The following is a 12,500-nucleotide window of genomic DNA, read 5'->3' as shown; positions in this document are numbered from 1 at the left end:
CTTCCTCTGTCTGTCCGTCCCTCTCTCTATATCTCTCTCTCATCCTCTCTCTGTCCGTCCCTCTCTCTCTATATCTCTCTCTTCCTCTGTCTGTCTGTCCCTCTCTCTATATCTCTCTCTTCCTCCGTCTGTCTATCTGTCTCTTGTCTTTCTGTCCCTCCCTGCTCTGAAGGAAATATTTGCGAGATGTGGATCGGCAGGTTTTGGCCAAGAGTGCATTTTTCCTCACTGTAAAGGTGCTGGAGGACAGCCTGGACAGCCTCACCGGGGTAAGAGAGCAGACAGACACACACTCCTGTATACCTCCGGAGCTGACTGCTCCCTTCACTCCCTTCACTCCCTCCCCCCCCTCCCTCTAACACACCTCTGGTGCCCCCCCCCCCCAAGGTGACCGAGCAGCCGTCCAATCCGTCCGCCCCCTCCATGGGCGAGATGACCACGGCAGACTCCGCCCTCCGGCCCAGCGCCGAGGACGGCCAACACACGCTGCCCAAGAAGCCCGGCCTCACCGAGGGCCCCTCCGACACGCGGCCCTGCGAGGCCCCCGGCCGGGCCCAGCTCGGGGCACTCCAGCCGGGCCCGGAAACCCCGGACAAGGCCCTGGAACCCAAGCCCGCGACGGCGGAGACCGCGCCCTCGTCCGAAGGCCCCGGGCCCCAGGGGCCGGAGGAGCCCATGGAGATGGACCCTGGCCACTGGAGGAGGCCCTCGGCTCTCACGGAGACGCAGGGCCACCCGCCGGGTCCCCGGGCCCCCGGGGCTGCGGCGGAGCCCGGGGAGAAGGCGACGGACGCCAGCCGGACGGCGGACCTCTCCCTGGAGGAGCTGAGCATCAGCTGCAGGCAGCAGCTGCTCAAGGCCCCGGGGCCCGTGGCCTTGGCCCACGGAGGGCCCCTGGAGCAGGGTCTGCTGCGGAGGCCCAACAGGAAGAGGAAGCTCCTGGAAGACGTGGAGTCTGGTAAAACACTGCTGCTGGACGCCTACAGGGTGTGGCAGCAGGGCCAGAAGGTGATGACCTACGACCTGGCGCGCATCGAGAAGATCATGTCGGAGACGTACATGCTCATCAAACAGGTACGGGGAGGGAGAGGCAATGCGTGAGCACGCTGCTCACGTTAAACCGCACGGCAAGAGCGGGTCGTGCTCGTTCTACTCGACTGTCGTTTATTGCCTGGTGATGAAAATGTTCCGCACTGTTTTTCTCGAGTCAGTTTTTTGTGGGTTTTTTTTTGCCTCGTGACTGAAGAGTTAAAAGGGTTCGAAAATGTACAACGATGTTGAAACTGTAAGCCTGGTATGGTTTTCGTGAGTCATTTTTAAATTTAAATACATAAAAAGAAAATACATTTTAATACGATCTTTAATGTTTTTCTTGGCAGAATAACAAAACTATTGGCATCGAACCAGAGCTAATTAATCGTTGGCGGGAGACCCCAGTTCTGGCTCTTTATGTACAACACCGACATCGTGTTGAAGTCTTGTGCACCTAACAAATAATGCACTTATTTAGCGGCATTCTGCAGACTTAATTAGCAGCGTGTCTTCACTACACTGCAGAGCCCTCCACCGTGTCCCTGGCGATCGTAGCCTCGTTCTCCGACACGTTGAGACAGCGAGGTTGCAAAATGACTCATCCGTTATGTGGACACCTCCAGACAGTTGTAAGGTTGTGTAATTACTCATCACTGGAGTAATTACCCTTTGCACGTTAGTAAACCGATGTGGATAAAGGGCTCCACATGCTTCTGCACATTCTGTCCCGATCCGTCTCACACACACACACACACACACACACACACACACACACACACACACACACACACACACACACACACACACACACACACACACACGTGCACGCACGCACGCACGCACGCACGCGCGCGCGTGCGCGCGCTCACAAACAGGCAACCCTGGTTTGTGTGTGTGCGCGCTTAATTCATTATTTTTGCCCCACGTACGCAATGTTTCATGACACCAAAATCTACCCTAGAGAGTGATAAACCAAATATACAACCCTATACAACTATCAGACTATACAACCCTGTGGCGAATAGATCACAAAAAATCAAACTACTTACTGATGAACACATCCTATATTTTAGTGTGGGAGTGTAACAAACTTTTCAAACGGGGCACAATTACAAGACTTTGATGTTTATTAGAATCAAAGCTTAGCTAAGTTAGTCTGCTGCTGAGATATAGCGCAGGCTGCAGCTATGCTAAGTTAGCTGTAGTTCAGGCCTCAGCTATGCTAAGTTAGCTGTAGTTCAGGCTGCAGCTAAGCTAAGTTAGCTGTAGTTCAGGCCTCAGCTTTGCTAAGTTAGCTGTAGTTCAGGCTGCAGCTAAGCTAAGTTAGCTGTAGTTCAGGCCTCAGCTATGCTAAGTTAGCTGTAGTTCAGGCTGCAGCTAAGCTAAGTTAGCTGTAGATGTAGCACAGGGAGATGTAGCACAGGCTGCCCTAATTGTCATCTATCAATCAGTTCTCTGCCTGAGCATGGACTGGCCTTTGCTAGCAAAACGCTACACCGATTCATGCTACTATTTTCCTTTTAAAATAGTCAAACATTGGCAACAAGACTGTATAACAGCTTTTGTGCAAGTGCTCTTGTGGCGCATCATTTGAAACCAAGTGCTGCTGACTACAGTACAGGATGTTTTAAACTCAGCGTTTTAGAAGTCAAATTGTACTGGACCGAATGATGGTCGGCATTTCTTAGGAGGGACGCCTGCAATTGCATTGGTCTCAAATTAACTCGAGAGATGTCTAGAGATGTTAGCAGTGTTATGACAAAGTGTGTGTGTGTGTGTGTGTGTGTGTGTGTGTGTGTGTGTGTGTGTGTGTGTGTGTGTGTGTGTTGAGGCTGCAGCTGGGGTGGGCGGGAACAGGAAGTGAAACCAGTAGGCAGGAAGGGGGGGGGTGGGGGGGGCGGACTCCTGAGACTGGAGGAGAACAGTGAGAAGGCGGGGAAGAAGGGCTGCTCGACTAGGGAAAAAAAATCATTATCACGATTATTACGGTCAATATTAAAATCATGATTATCAAACGATACTTTGAGTTTGAAAACATGATGCGTCTATTCAGCATTTCTCTCTCAATCGTTTCAACTCGATTATATTCGTGTGGAGGTCGTTTGACCCAAAAATCTAAATCACTATCAAAACTCGATTTAAATGCACGGCCGTCGCGGGAAACGGCTTCCGACGGCTGTAGAAGGGACACGACAGAGCCTCACGGGCCAAGAGGAAACCTGGCGGCGGGCTCTGCTGTTTATTTCCTCCTCCTATTCAGGGATGACGATAGACCAACGCGGTCCCCACACAACCCAGCATGAGACCATGTTGGTTTGTTTGTTTGTTTGTTTGTTTGTTGGCGTCAGCTCTCATAACCGTCCAAAGCCATTCGGTTATTTCTCCAAAATTGCCACAAAACAAAGTATGATATCGGTTATTATACACGATGATCTTTGTTAATGCCAGAAAGAAGGTAAAGTCAGCTGTCACCGCAGCAGTGCCGGACAGTCACGGTAAAAATAGCCCTAATTAAAAAAGGCACGCGACATTTCAGACACCGAAAGTGCAAAGTAGCGACGGCAAAAGCAAATCAATCTAGAGTAGAAATAAAGCGACACGCAGAAGGGGATCGTCGTGCACCGCCTCTTCTGTCCGCCTGACCTCGGAAAATAAGCCAGACTCGCCAGTCGCCACGGAGCCACACGGCGTCCGCCCACGCCTACAGCCTCGTCAGCCTGGCATCTGAGGCCCCCCCCCGAAGGCCCCCTCACTGACAACAACCGCCCCTGGGCGCCCATGAACAGACAGGCTGGCTGACGCCGCCTCTCTCGCTGCTGTGTCTGCTCTGCCTCCTCTCTGAGGGCATCGCTGAGGGCCGGCGCTGACGGAACCCTCACCTCGGCCCTCGAAACCGCGCGCTCGCGGGAGGAGTCGTGTACCGCACTCTGTGGACCCCCGCCGAGGTCACGACATCGCCGTTCGGGGGGGGGGGGGGGGGGGCTGAAGCTAGGAACTCTGCACTCCTGCGTTTTTTTTTTTTATCTGGTTTCAGTTTTCTTTTTGCACATATTTAATCGGGGCAGATGGCCTCGCTGGCCGGTACACGGAGGGTCTGCTGAGGACACACAGCCGGGCCTGGTTTAAGGTGTGGAGGAGGTGCTCAAGGCTACGCTCGGCCTGCTGCGTGCATAGACCCCATGCTGGTCAGCATACAGCCACGGGTCTACTGGCTACTAACGATGCGGTAGATTTCCACTGTAGTTTGCAGATACAGTCTGCTCCTGAGGTGTGCGCTACGGATGAGGCTGATGTAATACAGTGTTTTCTCGTTTATTTTTATGCCGACACACCCCATATGAAACGATGAATCTAATGTTTTACTCCTGCTCGCTCCAGACTAGCGATCAGCAGTTTGGGTGATTCTGGTCACCCTTAAGTCTCCCCATTGTTGTCCAAAGACGCATTAGAACGAGCCACGGGGGGCGCGGTCATGTTGCCCGTGGTCAGCAGAACGCCTGGTTTTAATCAACTCACTGCTCCTGTACCCGATCCTCCCATGTGTTACCTGTATTAACGACCGGAAGGAAAGAAAAAACAAACATGTTATTCAATGTTGTAATGAACAATCTTTGTCTTTCCTCTCCCCCCGCCCCTCTCCCCGTTACCTCTCTCTCCCTTTCTCCCTCTCCCTCCCTTTCCCCCTCACCTACTATCTTCCTATGCTCCCCTCTCCCTCTCCCCCTCTCCCTCTCTCGCTCACTCCCTCTCCTCCCTCCCCCCTCTCCCTCTCCCCCCCTCTCTCTCTCTCCTCCCCGCTCACTCTCTCTCTCCCCCTCTCCCGCTCTCTCCTTCTCTCTCCCCCTCTCTCCCTCTATCCCCTCTCCCCCTCCCTCTCATCGCTCTCTCCTCCTCCCCCGCTCACTCTCTCTCTCCCCCTCTCTCCCTCGCTTACCCCTCTCCTCTATCCCTCTCCCCCTCCCTCCCCCGCTCACTCTCTCTCTCCCCCCCCTCTCCCCTCTCCTCTCTCCCCCTCTCAGGTGGATGAGGACGTAGCCTTGGACCAAGCTGTCAAGTTCTGCCAGTTTCAGTTGGCCACATCTGCCCAGAGACAGGTACATGATTCCCAAATCCCCCCACCCCCCCTCACACACTCATCAAGCCAGTGTTTCAGCCGTGGGTGTTTGTATAATCGTTACACAAGAACACACAAAAACAGTCTAGTTTCAACTTCCCCCACACCTGCTGTAACATTAGCATCACCGCTCTGTTTAGATTCTGACTGGAAAGCGGTTGTATATGTTTCTCTTGTGGGCTGCAATTGGTTGATACAACCCACTGATTGTGTACTTTTTTTTAAAGAAGAAGCTATGAAACGATGGGAAAGTCAGTCGATCGCTGTATTACACGTCGCTTGCTTTAGTTATATGATTCCTTTATTTGAACAGTACCACAGAAACAGAACCGCACACTTCCCTATGGGGATATACACCACTGCCTGCAAATAATATGTGAATGAGATAAGCGGGGAATACTTCTGATGTATCCTCGTGACGGTAGTTATTCTATTAACGCTGCGCCACAACAATGAGGTCTAAGATTACACAGGAGCACTCTACCCAGCCGTGTGTGTGTGTACAGAACATCGCTGATGAGGTGGGCGAACCGGGGGCGGAATTAGCCTCATGTTCTTTGCGGTAATTGTGTTTCGGTTAATGTGGTTGCGCCACACACACACACACACACACACAACACACACACACACACACACACACACACACACACACACACCACACACACACACTGTAGAGGCACGAGATAGTATTCAAAATGTAGTCAATTAAAACACAGTCCGGCATAGCAGGTCTCTTCTTTTCCTTTAAAAAAAGGAAAAGAATATGGTACATAGAAAATAGTTTTTCCTCCACCTCACTCAAGCACACATTTGACCTTGGGTGTTTTGAAAGGCGCCTCTAAATTAAATGTATTATTATTATTATTATCCACACAGAACATGGAACCAGAGTTGGGCCACTAGTGGGCAGACTCAAGGGCGACTGCTCCATATCGCCACGGAGGTATGCTCTGTTGTACTTGGAGATGGAAGTTAAGGCATGACGGCCAAAATCTTCAACTCTGCTGTTGAGTGGAACCAGGGGGGGGGGGGGGGGGGGGGGGGGGGGGGGGGGGGGGGGGGGGGGGGGGGGGGGCAGTAGCAGCTGGAGCACAAAGATGAGCTCATCAGCTGATTGGCTGCAGTGCCCTTCCCTTTTTTTGTTGCATCCAAAATGGCTTCCGTACCATTGTATACTGGGACTTCTCCATCGAGGGTCTGCCAAGATTTAGATTTACCCTCGCAGAGAGAGAATGAATCCTGAGGCTGACAGGGCCGTGAGTGGATGTGGGTTTTTCTTCAGATACTTATAATTCAAAATGCAAAGTGCTGACTCCAGTGAAAAGTTGACTCGGTGCAGAGTGAACAGCTTCATCCGATGCCTGGGTTTGGTTCAGGGCTTTGACAACCAGGGTAATCTTACCTGAAGTCATTTGGGTATCATTGCAATCCATTCACAACCTGCCCTGCACTAGCCAGGGGAACCGGACGAATCTCCCCAGCTCATGTTTCATGTGCTCTGCAGATAATCTCTGGCTCCCCTCCTGCACAAAAATAATTCTGCCCCGGTACGAGTTAGACCGACCAATCAAACGATTATCTAATATGAGGAAGGATAAACACGATGACGGTACAGAGTATCGCCTTAGAGGCCTTTTCAACAACAACAAAGATGGCTGCCGCTGATGTAGAACGTGTGTTGAGTAGAGTTACTCAAAACATCTTGTACTTTCAAATTCTTATGGCAAACACGGCAACACTGGTCACAGACATGTGCTGGGTCACAATCAATGCTCCTCTTTGACGCAGCATGTTGTCTATTTACAATCTTCGTCGCTCAGTGGCTGTGATTTGTTGTAGCTATCCTATTGCGTCCAGAGTCATTTTGGTCTGCGCCCTTTGGTGCCCCCCTTGAAAATTGAAAGTTTGATGGAGAGGTGAGGAAGACTTATTGCAGATTGCAATTCGTCTGACGATGCAAGGCTACCCCGGCACATATGAGCCCTGCTTTTTAAGAGACTGGTGGTGCTGCGAGCTCTCTTCACGTTGTGTAGCTCTCTTCATGGTGCTGTAAAGCTCTTCATGCTGTGAAGCTCTCTTCATGCTGTGTGAGCTCTCTTCACGTTGTGTAGCTCTCTTCATGATGTGGAGCTCTCTTCATGGTGCTGTGAATGTCTCTTCATGCTGTGAAGCTCTCTTCATGCTGCGAGCTCTCTTCACGTTGTGTAGCTCTCTTCATGGTGCTGTAAAGCTCTTCATGCTGTGAAGCTCTCTCATGCTGCGAGCTCATCTTCATGTTGTGGAGCTCTCTTCATGGTGCTGTGAATGTCTCTTCATGCTGTGAAGCTCTCTTCATGTTGTGTAGCTCTCTTCACGTTGTGTAGCTCTCTTCATGATGTGGAGCTCTCTTCATGATGTGGAGCTCTCTTCATGGTGCTGTGAATGTCTCTTCATGCTGTGAAGCTCTCTTCATGGTGCTGCGAGCTCTCTTCACGTTGTGTAGCTCTCTCATGGTGCTGTAAAGGCTCTTCATGCTGTGAAGCTCTCTTCATGCTGTGAAGCTCTCTTCTTGATGTGGAGCTCTCTTCATGATGTGGAGCTCTCTTCATGGTGCTGTGAATGTCTCTTCATGCTGTGAAGCTCTCTTCATGGTGCTGTGAAGCTCTCTCATGGTGCTGTGAAGCTCTCTTCATGTAGTGAAGCTCTCTTCATAGTGCAGTGAATGCAATATGCAGGGAGATTTGGAGCTCTGCATCCTGGAAGGGTCTGCCTTCAGCTTTCGTCGGAGTGTGTTACACTCCGGGCCCGAGTGCGGTCGGGAGCCCCAGCAAGACGATCTCCAGACAAGCCATCTGACGGCAGCCCAGATGTATTTCCATCTGCACAAAAGGATCGCTGAGTGCTTTGATTTTGACAATTGTGCTCAACACTTTGCATTGAGGTGTGTGTGTGTGTGTGTGTGTGTGTGTGTGCGTGTGCGCTCATTTGATTTGAATTTTTTTTCGCGAGATATTCACCCACTCTGGTTTTCAGAGTTCATATCAGTGAGTTCAGAGCTGCTGTATGACAACGTCTTTGCCTGCAGCTTCCTCCATAGGTCGGCACCATCAATTCAACCCTTCATTAAGGGCTCGTTTCTGGGCCGAAGGGCTCGTGTCCGGGCGATGAATCCATGTCTAGGCCTAGCATTTTCTTGCAATTTCAACCCTAACCCTTGACAAAAACATGCAATCTTGATCAGGTGGTCTTCGGACAATCTGATCTGTCCACATGTGGTCCAACGAGACAAGATGTCCCCCATGATGCACCACCTTTTTTCCTCTTCGAGCTGGAGAGGCAGAGGTCTGCGTTGTTCCCCGAAGGCTTTTGTTTTCCCATCTTATGTGGCAGACAATTTCATTAAGTCCCCCACGCAGCCACGCTTTTCCACTGATAACCAAACCACAGATTCCATCTCGCCGCCGTGCAACAGGCTGATTGCCGGCTCCATCCCGATAATTGCGAGGAAAGCATGCCGTTGATATTTCACCTTGCGGCTGACACACCGTCAGGACTGCCAGCGGTTTCAGTCTTATTTCCAGTTGAGGGAACAATGAACGCAGTGACAGGCTGACAGCTGCTGACTGTGCCAAGGTACGCCCGTCCTCCCGGACACGCGGTTTTAAATGACTTGTTTTGTATCTTGGCTGAGAAGCTCCTGTATAATTCATGAGCTGGGAACCATCAAAGTTAGCTTGGGAAGCTTGCTCTCTCTCTCTCTCACTCGTTACTGCTCTGCTCTCTCTGTCTGCCTCTGCCTTTCTCTGCCTCTCTCTGCCTCTCTCTGCCTCTGCTTTCTCTGCCTTTCTCTGCCTCTCTCTGCCTCTGCCTCTGCCTCTCTCTCTCTCTCTCTCTCTCTCTCTCTCTCTCTCTCTCTCATTCTCTCTCTCTCTCTCTCTCTCTCTCTCTCTGCTCTGCCTCTGCCTCTGCCTCTCTCTGCCTCTGCCTCTCTCTCTGCCTCTGCCTCTCTCTCTGCCTCTCTCTCTGCCTCTGCCTCTCTCTCTGCCTCTCTCTCTGCCTCTGCCTCTCTCTCTGCCTCTCTCTCCTCTCGGCCTCTCTCTCTGCTCTCTCTCTCTCTCGGCCTCTCTCTCTCTCTCTGCCTCTCTCTCTCTCTCTCGCGCCTCTCTCTCTCTCTGCCTCTCTCTCTCTGGGTATGCAGTGACTGAGAGCTGCTGCTGCATGCTTGTGTGTTTGAGGTTCTGGGAAGCCAAGTCCCTGCCTGTCTCCCGAGTGTCTCTGCACCGGGAGGGAAAGCCACCCAGGGGAGCTCCATCACCGGCAGATGACAAGGAGCTTGTCGGTTGAACTGCGCACCCCCATGAGCGGGGAGGAACCTTGTCAGGACACGAGTGTGTTGGAACACCTCCTTATAAGCCCATGCAGTCTGTTAGTTTAAAGCTTGTTGACATCGCACGGCTGTCCCCCCCCCCCCCCCCCCGGTTCAACATGGTGCAGCAGAACCTCGGGTGTTGTCCCTGAACATCTGCGCAGCTCGTGCAACAGCGAGACGTCTTGTCTCTGGTGACGCATCGATTAGGCTTTCATGTCTCCCCCTGGACTCTAGATGAACTGTTCCTGCCGAGTGTCTTTACACAGGGCTCCGACGTCTGGGGAAATGCACATGGCTAAATGAATCAGGATCAAAAGACGCACACACACACACACACACACACACACACACACACACACACACACACACACACACACATACACACACACACACACACACACACAACACACACACACACACACACACACACACACACACACGCACGCCACGCACTGCACGCACGCGACAGCGCGCGCCGCGCCGCCGCGCCAAACTCGGTTACCATATTTACTGGGGAAAGTTGCGTAAAGTACAAAAAGCATTTCCCTCTCGACGGTGTTCCTCTGCGTTGCCATGACAGCGTCGGGGGTTGGGCGGGGGAGGATGGTACCACAGGTTGTGTATGCAGCCCTTGTGTTCACAAGTGGTCTCCGGAAGACTCCGTGGGAAAGGAGAATGGGGGTGGCGCCGCCACGGCAACAAGGTGTCTGGGGAGTCCTTTGGAATCCAAATGTAACCGACCATCTTTAAAGGGGCGGTGAACCCGCTTCTTATGAAAAAAGATTGACAGGGTAGTATGTCCTGACTCCTATATATGATACTCAGCATAGTCCTCAATGCCCTTACTCTCTGTTACTAAATAAGAGGGCGGTCGAGAACGAAACAGGAGTTAAATCCTATGTCAGCGGCCAGCGGCGTTTTAGTGCAGCATAGCAAAGTCTGTGTGTGCCGTAACCATGGGGATAACCACACATAACGCCCCTTCGAGAGCTCTCAGCCAAAACACATTTTTTATATCTCTCTCCCTCTCTCCCCCTCTCTTTTTCTCTCCCTATCCCCCTCTTTTGCTCTGTCCCTCTCCCTCCCCTCTCCTCTCCCCCTCCCTCCCTCTCTCCTCCCCCTCTCTCCCTCTCTCCTCTCCTTCCCCCTCTCCCTCTCTTCTCCCCTCCCTCCCTCTCTCCTCCCCCCTCCCTCCCTCTCCTCCCCCTCTCTTCTCTCCTTCCCCCTCTCCTCTCCCTCTCTCCTTCCTCTCTCTTGAACTCGCTCTTTCTCTCTCCCTTTCCCCCTCTCCTCCTCCCCCTCTCTCTCTCTCCTCTCCCTCTTCCTCCTCCTCTCTCTCCTCCTCTCCTCCCTCCCCCCTCTCTCTCCCCCTCTCCCTCTCCACAGTCTGCCTACGACGCCCCGACCACGCCCAAGTTCGCCAAGGACCACCGGGACCTCTTCTTCCCCGGGGCCCTGTCCTCGCCGCTCCCCCTGGGCCACGGGGGCGTCCTACCACCCCCTGGCGTCCAGGAGCTCCAGGCCAGGGCTCTGTACGAGCCCCCGGGCAAGGTGGCCCGGCCCCTGGCCCGCGGCTACCAGGACCAGCCTCTGCCCCGGAGGCCCCCCACCCACCAGGCGACGGCAGCAGCCATGGCCTTCCTGCCCCACACAGGTACCCCCAAAAGGCCTTCCTGCCCCACACAGGTACCCCCTAAAAGCCTTCCTTCCCCCTCACAGGTACCCCCTAAAGGCCTTCCTTCCCCCTCACAGGTACCCCCCAAAGGCCTTCCTGCCCCTCACAGGTACCCCCTAAAGGCCTTCCTGCCCCTCACAGGTACCCCCTAAAGCCTTCCTGCCCCTCACAGGTACCCCCTAAAGGCCTCCTGCCCCACACAGGTACCCCCTAAAAGGCCTTCCTGCCCCTCACAGGTACCCCCTAAAGCCTTCCTTCCCCCTCACAGGTACCCCCTAAAGCCTTCCTGCCCCTCACAGGTACCCCTAAAAGGCCTTCCTGCCCCTCACAGGTACCCCCTAAAGCCTTCCTGCCCCTCACAGGTACCCCCAAAGGCCTTCCTGCCCCTCACAGGTACCCCCCCAAAGGCCTTCCTGCCCCTCACAGGTACCCCCTAAAGGCCTTCCTGCCCCTCACAGGTACCCCCAAAGGCCTTCCTGCCCCTCACAGGTACCCCCCAAAGGGCCTTCCTGCCCCTCACAGGTACCCCCAAAGGCCTTCCTGCCCCTCACAGGTACCCCCTAAAGGCCGGTCAGAGTCGAGAGGGGACCACTAACTAGGAGAACATTACTAGTTAGTTTATACATAACATGTGGTTTGGGGACCGCTAACCAGGAGAACTATACTAAAGTTAGTTTAAACAAAACATGGGGTACAGCGATCGTTAACCAGTTGAACTATACTGTAGTTACTTTTTATACAACAATGTGTTGAAGTGATTGTTAACTAGAGTAGAACTACACTGTAGTTAGTTTATAGATGATATTTAGTATAGTGATAGTTAACTAGTAAGAGAACTATACTGGAGTTTGTTTATATATAACAAGTGTTGAAGTGATCGCTAACCAGTAGAACTATACTGTAGTTAGTTTATATATAACATGTGGTTTAGCAATCGTTTACTGAAGTAGAAACATACTATAGTTAGTCTATAATAGCCTTTACTAGTCGCATAACTATACTATAGTTAGTTGATATAAGCCGTGGTGTAGTGATCCTTAACTAGTAGTAGAACTATACTATAGTTAGTCTATAATAGCCTTGGGGAGTGAACCATTAACTAATAGCATAAGTGTACTATAGTTAGTTTATTTAAGCTGTGGCGTATAACAGCCGTCCATTTAGTGTCAATAAGAAGATGAAGCGATGACCTGGGAGACCTCATGCAGGTGTCTGGGTGACCCACAGGGGGGCGCACGTCTGATGCCTTAGTTTCCCCCCGCCCAGTCACGTAACCCGGTCACATAACCCATTTGTTCCTACGAGGTTATGGTTTTTTCCATCTTGTGCTG

At 52.3% G+C, this 12,500-nt stretch overlaps 1 protein-coding gene across 1 annotated transcript in view; it reads left to right on the top strand.

The window, feature by feature from the left end:
- Window positions 1-11,321, top strand: part of cabin1 (calcineurin binding protein 1) — a 51,002-nt gene extending 39,681 nt beyond the window's left edge. The window contains exons 33-36 of the mRNA XM_060064785.1: window positions 173-269; window positions 388-1,074; window positions 5,052-5,126; window positions 10,881-11,321. Coding sequence (XP_059920768.1) covers window positions 173-269; window positions 388-1,074; window positions 5,052-5,126; window positions 10,881-11,321 — 1,300 coding nt within the window. The remainder of the gene's footprint in view (window positions 1-172; window positions 270-387; window positions 1,075-5,051; window positions 5,127-10,880) is intronic.
- The last annotated feature ends 1,179 nt before the right edge of the window (window positions 11,322-12,500 follow it).

Source organism: Gadus macrocephalus, chromosome 11 (assembly GCF_031168955.1).
Source record: "Gadus macrocephalus chromosome 11, ASM3116895v1".
Taxonomy (NCBI): Eukaryota; Metazoa; Chordata; class Actinopteri; order Gadiformes; family Gadidae; genus Gadus; species Gadus macrocephalus.
Note: the sequence above shows the minus strand (reverse complement) of the source record. Positions and strands in the feature narration are given on the sequence as shown.